The sequence below is a fragment of the Pholcus phalangioides genome, unplaced genomic scaffold, assembly GCF_987345545.1.
Source record: "Pholcus phalangioides strain wild (caught in Gottingen) unplaced genomic scaffold, Ppha-v1.0 ptg000012l_1, whole genome shotgun sequence".
NCBI classification, from domain to species: Eukaryota; Metazoa; Arthropoda; class Arachnida; order Araneae; family Pholcidae; genus Pholcus; species Pholcus phalangioides.
In genome coordinates this window covers 14,778,764-14,794,976 of record NW_028301605.1, presented here as the reverse complement: position 1 = coordinate 14,794,976, position 16,213 = coordinate 14,778,764, and the positions used below count along the sequence as shown (strand labels likewise).

Genomic DNA, 16,213 nt, shown 5'->3' with positions numbered 1-16,213 from the left:
TGAATGAATGAAAGAAATAATTTCAGACCTGCTGGAAATTCAGAATAAACAGAACAAACGTTTCCAGAATTGATGGAAATCAAAAATTCCGGTGTTGAAATTGGCAATACACAGGATGAATGAAAGAAATACTTCCAAAATTGGTGGAAAGTCTGAATGAATGGAAGAAATACTTCTAAAATTGGCGGAAAGTCTGAATGAATGGAAGAAATTATTTCAGATCTGATGAAAATTCAGAATAAACATAATAAATGGAAGGAATTCTACAAATTCCTTCAAAATTCAGAGTTCCATAATTGATGAAAATTCAGAATTTGCGAAAAAAAATATTAGTACCGAGAGTGCGGAGGCTCTACACAAATACGCGGGGGCCCGGTGCGACTGCTACTGTAGGACATCCCTTAGGGCTGCTCTGTTCTGGAGAGCCCTGTATAAACAATGATAAGGTCAAAGGAGCCACGTCTGGGGAAACAGTTTGGGAACCACTGGAACTAAACTACTGAGTTTAGAACAAAATGGTGAAAATAAGAACACGTAGGCCGCCACCCCGATAACCTAAATAACAATTTCTATTGTTTTTTGGGTAATATAATTTTTCAGAAATCCGAAGAGGGCCTCGTTCCGGTTCACCTCGGATTACTGATACTCTACTGCTAAGCTATATGTCTGTCTACTTCCGAAAGTATGCAAATGCGTAATTTCTTTAACGATACTTAAAAATGATAGAATTTGTCCGGTATTGAAAGTTATTCATTCATTTCATAATCGTTGAGTGAAGACCGATGAGAATGAACGAGTTTCTGAAATTAGTAACATTACTTCAATCCCTCGAGTGATGATTCATTACTAAGAATCCGCATCTCTCTTTGCTGTAATTATCTGAATTCTCCTTAATTAACACTCTTTCCCCGTTACCCGCGATCCACTTTAGATTAGAGCGGCGCCCTGAATCAGCGGAAATAATGCATTTTCTTCACCAAGAAACTCGAGTTGAAGAATCGGCTTTTATCGCGTCGTAAGATTTAAACCATTAGTAAGATAATATTCTCCAACATTTAGCAATTACTAGCAGATAATAATCACCAGGAAATGATTTACGGAACGTCGGAATCTTCAACATAAAAGATTCTCGCCCCCCTCTCCGAAAGGTACTTAAAATATGCATAAAACTCTTTCGGAGGATAATTTCGCTTGAGCGAATGAGATTCGAATACCATTTTTCAACCAAGTTTCCAGTTAAAAAAAATTACCGTGATCCGAATGGGCTACTTTGCACCATACAGCCGGGGTTTCCCAACGTAAAGTTTCTCGCGGAACCATTGTTAGTTATAAGGCTTTTCCGTGGAACCCTCGATGAGAAAAAAGACTGTTATACGGAACTCGAACAAATTTTTGAATATTTATCCAAAAAAGAAATGGCCTACTGCTGTGTCAGCAGCAGCATCGTAGCCCCAGGGCAAGATGAAAGAGAGCTTAGCCACCATTACTTAATATGCATATTTATTGTCATAAACCATTCTGCCAGATCTTATCGTGGACGCCCCTATGCAACTAAAATCACAGCATCGCCCCCACAAGGGGGGAGGGGGGCTGAAAGGGCTCCATCCCGCGGGCCTGAGATGAGTCTCATAATTATTTTTTTTGTTTTTGACACTGTAAATTTATAATAGAGGCGCCCTTGAACAGTCTGAGAAAAATTCGAATCTGTTTACTTATTGTGGATAAAAGTAGTGAATAAATTTACAAAAGTAATGGTCGTTTAGAGTCTGAGAATGACTGAGTATGCTTCCCTGTGCATAGAGTTTTTTTTGGCTGCGCAGAGAAAAATTATAAGCATTTCATTTTGTCATTTTGCACAGACATCGAAACTCTGTGCGCAGAGAAACAACAGGTCAGTGCAGGTGAAATGAAAGAGAATGTGTGCCTCCTAATCTGGAGGGAAAAAATGGATACCTCGTAAACCGTAATTGGCTTTTTACGCCATTGATCTGTACAGGATATTTAAAAAACATCGCCAAAATGAAAGGGCAATTGAGGCATACGATAACAACCCAAAATCACATAGGTGCACAAACACCATCCGGAGCCGCTATAGGGAGTTGTTGCACTGCGCACTTGTAAATACACCTGGTTGCGTCATACACCTGGTAATTTTGTGAAAATGCACCAGTGCATGCAGCGTCGATGTAATGCGTGTGAATGCGGCTGGCAAAAAGTGTTGTAGTAGTTATTCTTCCTAAATAAAATGTTGTAGAAGGATTCTTCTTCGTCGTCCTTGTATTACATATTATTTTAAATGCCGTCTGCTGCTCCGATATGGCGTATGCGCACTTATATTCCTATGTGATTTTATATTGTTATCGTATGATTTAATGACCCTTTTAATTTTGCGTTTTTTTAACATCCTGTGCATTTATTCACCTTAAGTCACCACCCAAAAAGTCGTGTAAAGCAACTGCAAAGTAGTTTTTTTTACTTCATTTTAGGCTTAATTTAGCTCAGTATTCAATCAATTAAGAACAAATTTCATTCATATTAGTTTTTTTTTTTTACATGTTAAATGAGATGAATCGCACTTTTGGGTATTTTGATAATTTTTTTTTTTCATTAAAGACCCAAAAAAATCCATTTCTTGTCAGTTTCCCGTAGTACTATGTGGTAACACAATGAATTTTAAGTGGATCGACAGTGCTGCAAAATATTGTCTTGTTAAGAAATTATCTATAATGTGGTTGAAAGTAACTCACTCTGTTATGGGTTACTTTGCACCAATTTGAAAAAGAAAAATTGATACAAATTTTAAAAAAAGTTGTGAAAACTTTTTATGGCAACAGACCTGTTCGCACATCATCTAAGAATATATCAAAAACTATTTTCAAAAATCATTTCACATATTTGCTATGCCTAGCATGAGTTTTTTCCAAATGAACTCTCGGAAACGGTGCAAAGTAGCCCTGTGTTAAGTACCATTATTTTTTAAATTTTTATTCATTTCTTGATAATTTTTATTACAGATGTGGCAAGACATAGAGAGTGTTCTTCTTGGTGACATGACCTTGACAACAGTGGGGTACGAACCCCGGATCTCTTCGAACATCTCTTTCACGCCTCCGACGGATGACACGGGCGGTGGTTGTGGCAGCACGAACAGTAACAGCATCGGCACTGTACTGCTGCATTCCCCGCCCCACCACCAGCAGCAACGAAGGTGCCACCAGCAACAACAAACCTCGAGTCAACCACAACAAATATCTCCGAACTGTACTGTCAACAACCCACCCGGTGAAGCGCCGATCCAGAGGAAGTTGAACCCAGACGACTACAGGCTGGAGATGGAACTTGGTATCGTCACCGAGAACAACAGCAACAAGTCTGCTGGCGGTGGGCACTTCCTCGGTGAATCGACGCCTACACCCGTGGATATCAACTCGACAGGTCAGAAGTACGACCTGTCACTCATCAACAACATTCCGGACCACGGGGAACAACACTCAAGCCTATTCGTCGGTAGCAAGAACGACTATCACATCACCACTTCGCACGGCGTCAATAACTACAGGTACCCACCAGCTCCCGACATAAAAAATGACATTGCCAGTGCTCACCTATTCAATGTCCAACCTGCGCATAACAGGGACATCAATTCGTCCACAGGTTACATGATGTCAACGTGGAACTCGTATCCCTCCCCCATCGTGACTAGTCATTCCTCGCCCCCAGCCACTCCGGACAATACGTCGCTGAGGTACCAGCACGTGGGCAACCGTCAATACGACGGTTACTTTGGCGGTCTACAGCAGCATGTCAGGACTACCCCACCGGTTCCCAGGTCGACCGGCGGTCACCACGCTCAGGGCCCGACGAACATACAGCCTCACTTCCCTTCGCCTTACACGCAGGGCCGGATGGTCACGCCCCCAAACTCCCCTCATCTCGCGGACCTACTGGCCGGCCGGACGCCGCCGTCGATGACCGTCATACCGAACGTTGGTTCCATCGAACAAATCGGGGTCGTCGGACCGCCGGCCCCCCCACCGCCCACGAAACCGAGGAGGGGGAGGCGATCTCGTGGCCCGAAGAAAGTCACGATCCACACATGTTCGTACCCGGGTTGTTCGAAAACTTACTCCAAGAGTTCTCACCTGAAGGCCCATTTAAGGACGCACACCGGCGAGAAGCCCTATCAGTGTAATTGGAAAGGTTGCGGTTGGAAGTTCGCTAGGTCCGACGAACTGACGAGGCATTACAGGAAACACACCGGTGACAGGCCTTTCCAGTGCAGACTGTGCGAAAGAGCTTTCTCGAGGTCTGATCACCTGTCATTACACATGAAACGACACGCAGAAATCGTATGATCAATTTCAATGGAAATATCGAAGACAAAAAAACAACACGAAATTTCGATATAAATCTTGCGGCCGATCTCACTGTGATGAAAGATCTACTATTTCTCTTTCCTCTGCTTTTGGTGCTGCAAAAAAAAAAAAGTCAGTTTCAATCTCTCTCTAATATCTGCAACCTCTTTTGTTTCCTTCTACAATATTTTCCACTGTTATGTAATTTTCAACGAGGAGTGTCGTGATGGGGACGGGAATCGAGAGAATTCATCGTTAACTGGAATCGACGACTGAGCGCTGTTTGATATCTTGGGTAAGTGGAAAGATTTCTGCAGTAAACCTCAAATTTATACTATTTTGGAAACATAATTAAATGATCATATTTACTTTGATATCCCTCTGAGTAAACGGCAATTAAAAATGTGACGATGTGATAATATTGCCTTATTGAAACATGGGGTCCCCTCGTGCACGACTCGGGGGCTTCATAATAATGAGATCTCGTTGAAATTTCCGAATGTAATGATGTAAATTGGTCGTCTGGCATTTCTTTCCGGGTGGGGGCTCAGAAAAATCACTTTGCTCGGTGGCTCCATGACGCTTTTAAGACTCCTTAAATGACAGCACGAGAGACCACCAAAAAATCTAATGGTCAAAGTTCCCTGGAAACAGGTGAAGGTCAAAACCTTAGCACCACTTAATCACGTATTCCTTAACTAAACGTTTTGACAGATTTTTTAAATGATTCACCAAAAACTTTCAAATATGGGAAGTTGAAATTTAAATGATAACACACTTCAAAACTGAAATGATTCCAAAGTATTTTTTATATTGGAACATCGACATTTACAAGCAGCGAGGAAAATCTATTGATTTCAAGTTCCACATTTGTAAGAAAAACTATACAGTAGTCTCTCGATAACGGACACCCCCAGGACGAAAATTTTGTCCGTTAATGGGGGGGGGGGGTTGACGGGGAGTGTCTGCTAGTGGGGACTTACGATACACAGTGGAACCTCGGTAATACGACTTTCACATTTATACGACATTTGGCTTGGGCATAAATTGGTTCCTATACATTTCAGTTGTAAAAGTGATACACCAGTTAATAATGCACAATCACACCAATCATCACGATAAAGAAAGTTTGATTGAGAACTAATTCATTGATAAATTAAATTGGTTCATATTCATTTATCACTTTTACCGCGATTATGCATAATTCCCAAATAAAGTTGGAAAGCGGGGTAAATATGAAAAAAAAATTATAACCTTTCTTCCCTTCACCAAACCAATTGATTATTTTTACCCGTATATGATATGACTGCATATATTTTGCAATAAAAAAATTAATTAAAATAAATGTGGAAAAAAAATATCCATATCAACATCATCGGTCTTATAATGGTGGCTTTCTACAGATGTTTATCAACAAACAAAACAAACATTACTATCGAAAACATCCAACCATTTCAGCATTACAACCACTATTCGAATTCACCATCCTGGTCCATAGTTATATTCAATTAATAAAGCGATTAATTAACGATTTATCCTGTTTACCAACACGAGCTGGAGATTGAACATAATCTTATTTAAATATAATAAATTCTCTATTTAATGACTAGAAATTAATTAGGGCTTAGAGAAAAACTAGATTTTACTGTTCACTATCGAGAGTGTTCGCCAACGGGGGGCGCCCTATTAAAGCCCTATTCCACGGGACCGGGGATGAGAGAAGTGTCCTTTAACAGGGGAGTGTCCGTTAGAAAAGGTTCCACTGTACTACACGATGAGCAGGAAAGCCCTTTCGACCTACAAAACTGAGAAAACTACTGCTATTCAGCTTAGATTAAGGTATAGTAAAATGATTGCCCAAATCAGAGGCAGTAGAAAGAACGCATAAAACTATAAGTGGGAGGGGAGGATGTAAAAATTAAAATTTTTATTCACCTTAATCATAAAAAAATTCGCTCTTCTCTTTCTCTATTATAGCGGAAGAAATATTTCTCCATAGCATTTGGATAAAAATTCGCCGAGTTATTTGCGATTGAAATCTGTCTTTTGATCACTTTTAATAGCTATGTCTTGAAACGAAGCGAAGGTAACTGTGAAATGCTGCGTAGAATATGTAATTTCAATCACCGATACCTTGATAAATTTTCATCCAAAAATAACGGAATAAATTTCTCTGGATGAATAGAGCGAAAAACAAATTTCACTAAATACAATTCATCAGATATTAGAAGACTTACACAAATTTTGATATTAATATTTCCATGGAGTTATTATTTTACGCGCTGCTGTTGCATCTGATCGGAGAGACGTATAGTCACTGTACAGTACCCAAGTTGCATAGTTTTCTTTTAAACCGAGCACAACTCAGGTCTACAGTTGCATAGCTGGTACCTCGCTCCTTTCACAAGTCCTTTCTGGTTAAAAAGACTTACCTCTGCACCCTCTGTATAAATAAATGCTAGAATGAAATCAACTTCATTCGTTTCATATGGAAAAAAATAATAATGATAACAAATAAATGAGTATAGAATAAAAAAAATCAATACTTGAATATTATTGAATGAATGGAATAAATAAATAAATGTAGTAAACACATAATAGATACGTAAACAATAAACTGAATAGAGTAAATGAAATAAAATAAGTAAATTGTGAATAACATTTATGAATACAATAAAATAAACAGAAAATATAGATAATAGTTAAATAAAATGAAATAGGTAGGAAATTTAATTTTTAAACAACTTTGGTGCAATAAGACAGCTCTCTTTGCTCAATTTTGTAGATCCTCGCCCACAGTGTGTGTTGGAATGGGTGTTCCTGTCAGGAGTTGAATTACCAAGACAATGGCGTAATAGTCTGGCAGTTAAATATAGTTGATGGTCATTTAACCGGTCGTAATAGCCTGATATTTTATAGGTAATGAATTTTGTTGATGTGATATTTGAAAGAAAGAAGCATTCTCCCATTTTCATACTGAAGAGCAGTTTTCCATCAGCGAATCAAAATGCTCATGAGCATGAGAATAAAGTGCTTGATCACAAATGAGGAAAATGTACAGGGTGATTATAAATAAACCGACACTTCTCAGACGTATGTAACGCCCATTCTGATAGCGGTATTTTAATGAAACTTGGTATATAGGATATTTGGACCAAGAGGGCAAATAAAGATTCAATGTAAAAAATAGTTACATTTTCCACTACCAGGGGAAAAAAGCAGAGCTTTTTCATCACAGTTCCCTATGGTCCAAATAACGTATATACCAAGTTTCAAAGAAATCCGTTTACCACAACGGGCGCTACACAGGTCGGAGTAGCGTCAGTTGAATTGCACACCGACACTCCGACCTTCATTGAAACTTCGCATATGCGCTATTAGGGCCATGGGAAAAAGATAAGTGCAATAAAAAAAAAGAACTACATATTTACCTGGTGGTCAAAAATTGAACTATTTATATCTTTATCTCACCCCCCCCCCCCCCCCACACACCCTATATACCAAGTTTCATCAAAATACCTCCATCAGAATGGGAGCTACCGAGTAGTGTCAGTTTATTTATAAGCAACCTGTATTAAAACCTCGAAATTATAAGAACTTAGACGCGAAATAAAACTCGAAATAATACTTTTTTGAAGAAAATTTGAATTCGATATTTTTAATTGCATATTGCAGCGGTATCTCCAGCACTTAATTTACTGAGGAGAAAATGCATAAATGTGTATAAATTTCAAACTTTTATACACGTGTGTGGCAACACACTGGACAGAGCTAAAATAGAAAAAGTATTCTAGGAAAGATAACTCTCTATATACGTAACGTATACATCTTATGTAATAATGGATGTGAGGTAATAGCTACGAAGAGGAAGGAAAGAAAAAGATATAAGTTTATATTTATGTTCTTTATATATATTTTCTGTTGGGCCATTGAAGCGTCCAAATAGAAACTCTAATCTGATGTAATTGTGGAAGCTTTATTGTGTATCGTAAATTTTGAAGGTGGGCTTGCGCACAGCGTGAGGCTCGGGAAGTCTGCGGCTCAGACCTGTTTTCTCAGCGGTGAGCTCCCCTTTGTGAGCATCGCTTCTTATTACGATCACTGATAACACACACACACACATGTACGCTCGGACCGACTCACTTATCTGAAGTTAACTATCCAGGGAATTTTTCGCGGAAGAAACTCAATTATTTCTGATATAATCCTTTTGTTTTTATTTTCAATAACGATTTGGAGGTTTCATCGACGTCGTTTCGACACTACTACTAACGAATTTAAGCCTTTTTTTGTTTTTAAATCCAATTATTATCAGTAAGGAGGAAAGAAAAAAAATCGTTATTTTTAAGTTGAAAAATTCAGTATTTTTAAGGGAGAAATTCATTTAATTTTTAGTACAAATTTCGTTTATTTTAAGTAGAAAGTTTATTTATTTTAAGAAGAAAAATTCATTAATATTAAGTAGAAAAATTCATTAATATTAAGTAGAAAAATTCATTAATATTAAGTAGAAAAATTCATTAATATTAAGTAGAAAAACCATTTAATTCAAAAGGAAAAATTAATTTATTTTATGTAGAAAAATTCATTAATATTAAGTAGAAAAATTAATTTATTTTATGTAGAAAAATTCATTAATATTAAGTAGAAAAACCATTTAATTCAAAAGGAAAAATTAATTTATTTTATGTAGAAAAATTAATTTATTTTATGTAGAAAAATTAATTTATTTTATGTAGAAAAATTAATTTATTTTATGTAGAAAAATTAATTTATTTTATGTAGAAAAATTAATTTATTTTATGTAGAAAAATTAATTTATTTTATGTAGAAAAATTAATTTATTTTATGTAGAAAAATTAATTTATTTTATGTAGAAAAATTCATTCATATCAAGTACAAAAATTCATTCATATTAAGTACAAAAATCCATTCATATTAAGTACAAAAATTCATTCGTATTAAGTACAAAAATTCATTCATATCAAGTAAAAAAATTCATTCATATTAAGTACAAAAATTCATTCATATTAAGTACAAAAATTCATTCGTATTAAGTACAAAAATTCATTCGTATTAAGTACAAAAATTCATTCATATCAAGTACAAAAATTCATTCATATTAAGTACAAAAATTCATTCATATTAAGTACAAAAATTCATTCATATTAAGTACAAAATTCATTTATTTTGAGTAGAAAAATTCATTGATTAATAGTAAATTTCTGATACATTAGCAGTACAATATGAATTAAACCAAATAATATTGAATGAGTAATGACTTTCCAGATTACAAAATCGAATATTAGATTCTGCAATGTTAATTTATCTTCATAAATAAACTCGACATTATGTTATGAAATCTGGGAAATACTTTTTCCTGAATGATGCGTGTTTTGTACTAAAGGTAGGCTATTGGTTTTGTGATGGAAAGACTATAATACGGAGAAAAAAGGGTTTATAACAATGAATAAATTATTTTTGTAAACATAATAGCAGTTTGTTTATACCCTACGGTTTTTGTTACTTTACTATAAGATCGGGAAAAAATTACTTTTACGATGACGTTCTTTTTACGCCAAATTAAAATTTTCCATAAAGCCCATGGGCCACTAATTCATGCTGTGGCATTTAGAATTATGAGATGCTCTATAGTTTCATAGAGAATTAATGTAATGCACAGTGGCATTAACGGATTGGCCATATCGAGCCCCAAGTCGAATATGAGGCTTTCAAATTATTGAAGAATTTTTTTGTTCTATAAATATTTCTTCAATTATGTATCAATTTCCAGAAATTCTAAAATTACATCTCTAATCAATTCTGAATATTTCTTTATTTATATATATTTTTTAGTTTATTACGTGATTTTATAATTCCCAACATATTATCAAACTTTTTTTTCAATAATTCCGAAACTACTTCTTTCAGAAATTCTGGAATTATTTCTTGCAGACATTCTGAAATTAATTCAGTAAAAATGTAACTGTATATTAATGTGCATAATTTTGTAGAAATTAGTGTTACTATGACTTACACTATTAATTCGTTCTTGAGAGCGACTGACTTGTATCACGAAAGTCTCAACCTCGAATATATTACTATCATAGGATAATAATAACTAAGAAGTAAAATGAAAAATTCAAAAAGGAAAACTCAAACAATGAAAGAAGAAAACATTAACTAAAAACGTGGTGAAATTTCAAAGAAAACAAGAAAAACCACAGAGAGTAATAAACATTTGAAAAGAGAATTGTCCCTTTCGTAAAAAGAAACAAAATTACTAATTTATAAAAACTTGAAACGAGGAAATAAAAATGAAAACAAAATTTGAAAAATATTAAAGTTACATACATAAAAGTTAAAAAAAAATTCAAGAGTTCTATAAAAAGGAAAATAAAATAAATTTAACAACTAACGAATAAATTAAATTTAAACAAATGCAAAGAACGAAACCAAAAGTAAAAAGAATAGGAGGGAAAACATTTGGCAACAAACAAATAAAATTTTAGGGAAAACTAAGTAGGCCTATTCACTCATAACAAAAGATAAATTCTACTGGGGAAAAACGTTAAGTTTGTTGCAAAACTAAAACACAACTGAAAGTTTGATTGAATTGAAAGAAAACTTTGAATTTTTTAAATGTCCCCCCCCCCCTCCCCATGTTTCATTACTGAACAATTGGGAAAATTTCTCTATTCAAGTTCCACTTTATACCTTACTACATTTATGTCTCTTGTAACAAATAAGAATTTCGATGTTCATTTATTCACTCATCATAGAAAATTTTGTAAAAAAAAAATCTTTCCCTCAAACTCTCATCGTGTAATTGATTTTATGTTAATCAAATCAACTTTTCAATGATAATTTCCCGGAAAAACGTAAAAATAATAACGATTAAGTTTTGTTTTTCTGAAGGGGATCCAAACACGGAAAAATAATAAAGGGAATACTCAAAACGAAAGGAAGGTGGCGCAAACATCGGCACCACACCCTGAAAAAATGAAAAGTAATGTAGAAATAAAATAAAAACTGAAAAGAAAAATTAAATATCTGACAGTTAAAAAAATAAAAACAAAATTGTATCGAATGAAATTGTTATAAGAGGAATAAAATAAAAAAAACGAGAGATCTCTCTCGTTATAAAGCGAGAAAAAAAGTTCATTCTTTATACGATTTCCCGCGGGGTTTCTGTATGATAAATTATTCGTTTGATTTGCTTGACAAGAGATGGACAGGAGACCAGTGTTGCATGTGTACACGTGTTTGTCCTACCTCCGTACATTGCACAATTTCCCGTCACATCATCAATAGCTGCTGTTGTTATTTTTTCAATGTACTTTTCTCGATCTTTTTTGACGCCTTCCAATTTTTTTCCAATGCGTATATGGGAAGAGAGACTCACGTAGGTTGTCCATCGAACAAACAGGGTTCTCAGTGACCTAGAAAGTCAGAGAAAAATGAAGAATGGTCAGAGAAAAGTCAGGGAAATACGCAAAAATTTGTTAAAAGTCGAGGGAAAATTTTGTAAAAGGGGAAAAAATGAGACTCGGAAAGCATTTAAAGGTTAAAATATTTAATTATATTTCTTTCTTCAGGAGTTGTGGTGAGGGGAAGTGTGGGTAATTTACAATTTTCGGTCAGGGAAAGTTTGGTAAATGATCAAGCAAATTTTGCTGGGCACATTTCCGGATTTGATGAAGTTATTCGCACGCTTTCAGGATTTTTTCCGAACTAACCGACGCCATACTGATTTAGTTTGAGAGAATCTTCTCGCACCTATTGTGTAATTCAGCAATTGGTCGAAAACCGTGTTTGATTCATATGCTGTTTTGAGCAGATGCTATGTGTATGGCTCTGTAAAGGATTTTTACTAATTTCTTTTTTGTTGAAAATTGTTAGTTTTGTATTATTGATTGTTTCACCCTTCGTGGTGATTTGTATAAACTCGAAAGCCAATTAGATCTTGACGCACAGTATCAAATTCCCAACAGTAGCAAAAGAGAGATGTTCCGATTCAGAACTGTCAAATTGACATTGGAGAGCTAAAGAAATGCTTTCAGCGGTGTTTTTGCAATGAAGAAACTTACTGGCAATTTGGGATGTTCTCGTTCGGAAAATCAGAATAGTTTAATGTCCTGGTAGTTTTTTGGAGACATTTTCGTAATTTTCTAATATAAAATATAAATTTCATCTATGTTATTGATCTTAGAGAAACAATTATCATTGAATGGAGAAATTATAATGAAAATTACAAAATCACAACAAAAATGACAAAATCACAACAAAAATGACAAAATCACAATGAAAATTTCAAAATCACAATAAAAATGACAAAAATGCAATAAAAATGACAAAATCACACTAAAAATTGCAAAATTATAATAAAAAAACTGGGGAACTATTTAGGATTATAAAGGTACGCTTTCTCTCATAATATTGGTGCTCGAGCTTGTACTTCGTTCGTGTTGGGATTGTTACGAAAACGCGCCTGAGTGTGCTCGTAATGTGAAGAGGATGACAAGTAGCAATGTGCAGAGATATTTTATAAAGTAGGCTGTTTGCTATTTTAGATGATTGATAATTCATTTTGGATATCCCTGGTCACATCCTTCTGCCCTCAGGTCTTAGAAAACACCCAACAGGCAAATGAAATGGTGTGGACGAGTACGAGCAAAAAGCGACTCTTGATGTCTCTCGAAGTATCTCGATGGTGTGCAAGGGAATAGCGTAGACCCCCTCCATAAGTAAGATTATTTAGATATTTAGGTTTATTCCATTCTCGATTTATTTTCATCAGGTTCATCCATTCGTGGTTTACAGTAGCCGCCGCTTATAAGAATCACGTTTTGTTCAGCCATTTTGATTTTTATAAGCGGTTGATTCTTATATCCGGAATTTGTTTTTGCTGTTACTCTTCTTGTTACCACTGGAGTACTCAATGGGTGGAAGGGGGAGGGGGGCTTCGGGCGAGATTATGATCCTTTTAAAGTAAAAACCCCGAAAAAATCCTTAATTTATTATTCAATATTTTTAATATTTTAAATTTTAAATTTATTTAAACATCTGTACTTGCCCTTAGACATTGTTCATTGTCAATGCAGACTGACTAGAATGTTCCGCAGTAACTGTACAACTATTGCGCAGTTGTCATGCCCCTCTCTCCCACACACTCACGCTCGCTGAACGGTGGGACTCGACAAGGGTGGGCTCCAGCCTTGGGACCCAGGATGAATCTCATCATTTATTTTGTTCTTCCACGTTATAAATTCACTATAGAAGGGGCCCTCGAGAAGTCTGGCCCGGAGGTCTCACCAAAGATTCCAATCCAGGGGTTCTACCCCATGATGTGGGGGGGGGGGGAGAGACATGACCATTGTCCGAGAACATAACTCTTGATCAAAGGTTCCCAAACTTTTTGTTCCATCGCCCACTTCTTCAGAATATTGTTTTAATCATCGCCTCCCTCCACAACTCAAGCCAACCCATATGATCCTATGTTATATGCTTCTTCCACCCTCTGGACCTTTCTACCGCTCCCACGGGTAGATATTGCCCACTTTGGGAAACACTGCTCTAAATAGATTCTTTGACAAAAACCACCATTTCTGGTTTCTTTTTTAAATCATAAATCTCTTGCGGATAAGTTCTGCCATTCATGGAAAGAAGCTCACTTTACAACAAAGCTGCAATTTTTACTGTTTGGGAAGGGGGGGAAAGACAACAGTCAATATGGGGAGGGTTTTACTTTAAAGTAAAAGTGACAATAAGTAGTCCTCTAAATAATCTTTTAAATAATCAAAAATACTCTAAAAATTCCCACTATTGTGATGAACAGTGGGAGTTTTTGAGAAAAAAAAATTTTTGCTTGATTCTTATAAGCAGAAATCCGATTCTTATAACCGATGATTTTCCTATGTTAAAACAGCGTTTTGATTTCGTTTTTCCGATCTGATTCTTTTAAGTGGTTGATTATTATAACCAATGATTCTTATAAGCGTCGGCCTTGTTTGTCTTCAGGTTCATTCCGCTCTTGGTTTATTTTCTTCGGGTTTATTATATTTTTGATTTTTTTTTAGCTTTATTCTATCATAGATATTCCGGTTTATTCTTTTCTTGGCATTTATTAAATTCTTGGTTCACTTCCTTGAGGTTTATTCCATTCTTGATATACTTTCTTCAGGATTATTTCATCATGGACATTCAGATTTTATCCATACTTTATAGGTTACCATCGACTAATCTCGGCAATATTTATCCAATGAAAGTAATCTCTCACTTATGCGTCGGTGCAAGGAAAAAGAGGCGCATAAGTGAGAGAATCGCATAAGTGAATGACATTATTATGCCATATCTTTGACCAAGAGTGCAGAAAATTGTCTTTCAATGAGCGAAACGCAGTGAGAAGATGTATAATCGAGAAGTCACTGAATTGCAGGCTATTCTCATTAAATTCCCACTCGACTTGTGTTAGTCTCAACCACATATATTTCAAGTTCTTTAAAATAAATCTCTGTACCAAACAGAAGTAAAAGAAAATGCAATAATATTTTCCCTATGAAACTATACAAAAGTGTACATTCCTACATGGAAGGGAAAAATCGATTTCAATAAATATTTTGTCGAGGAATTCCCAGGATTAATTAATTATCGATCAAACTCCAAGACCCCCCTGAGCACATTCTTCACAGATATCCCCCCCCCCTTTCTGGTCACGTGACTTTCTTGATCATCTTAGACCGTGCGACAGTAATGATAACAGTTGGTGGCCGTGAAAAAAAAAAAAAAGAAACTTTTAAGGTGAAAGGCAGGAACTTTCGTACCATAAATCATCGAACCTTTCCGACCTTACCATTTTCAAGACCTTCAAGGGGAGGGAAAGGTGAAAGCAAGGAAAAAAGCCGTGTGCTAATGAAATTAATTTGCCAAGTTATGTTATATGGCTTACTTTTATATAGTAAGGACAACCAAAGATCATTAATTAAAGAAAGAGGGGGAGATGAGGGGGGGCTTGTGATAATAATAAGAGAAAAGAAGCAAGACTTTTATATATATATATACCATGACGTGTCGGTGGAAAAATATCTTCTCAAATGAGCATCTTAGAAGAAAAAAAAAGAATTATAACATTTCTTTATGTGCAATCTCATGATAAATCATGTTCTCAAACTGAAGGGGGAAAAGATTCATTGCCACCAACATCAGTGTTGATGAAGCGATTTATCACTTATTTACTGTCAAACGGAGAGAAAAGAAAATATGTAGTCTATAGATTGTCTTTACCTTTTGTCTGGGAATGTGAGATAGCATCATTTATCTTATAGCTTGGATTATAGTATATACACGTTTGATTCGAAATATTAGAACATCCTAGAAACTTGGTAGTGAAGCTGACGGAATCGTCAAATTGTGAATCTTAAATTAACAGCATAGCTGTATGTATATAATTGGCATTTTTTTCTCTTCTAAAATTTCTTCTTAACACTCGTAGCGACATTGGTGAAGGAACTCGCCTCCTTAAAAGGATCTCCTCGTAGCATTAACAAGCCTTGATATTTCGTAAAGTTGGTTTCTCAATTGAACAAAGCCTACTTCCTTAAAAACGATATGACGTTTTATAGGGCGTTTATTGATTTGTATTGTGTCGCGGAAATGGTTAAGGATATCGGTGTTGATAAGTTCGTGTCAAGGGGAATTGAACATCACTTTAGATGCCAAATTACAAAATTACTCTTTGTTTCAAAATATTAGAACATCCGAGAAACTTCTGAGCGTAGTTCAGGAAATGCTCAAGTTGGAAGTTCCAAGTACACCCGCAATTTGCATTTTTATCATCTGAGAAGTTCTTCTTTCAAGCA

The 16,213-nt window shown here is 35.5% G+C and overlaps 1 protein-coding gene across 2 annotated transcripts in view; it reads left to right on the top strand.

Annotated features, from left to right (window-relative positions):
- Positions 1 to 16,213, top strand: part of LOC149079634 (uncharacterized) — a 35,341-nt gene that overhangs the window by 6,285 nt on the left and 12,843 nt on the right. For both annotated transcript variants that reach the window (XM_089240230.1, XM_089240231.1), the window contains one exon: positions 3,015 to 4,650. In XM_089240230.1, coding sequence (XP_089096356.1) covers positions 3,015 to 4,355 — 1,341 coding nt within the window. In that variant the 3' untranslated portion in view covers positions 4,356 to 4,650. The remainder of the gene's footprint in view (positions 1 to 3,014; positions 4,651 to 16,213) is intronic.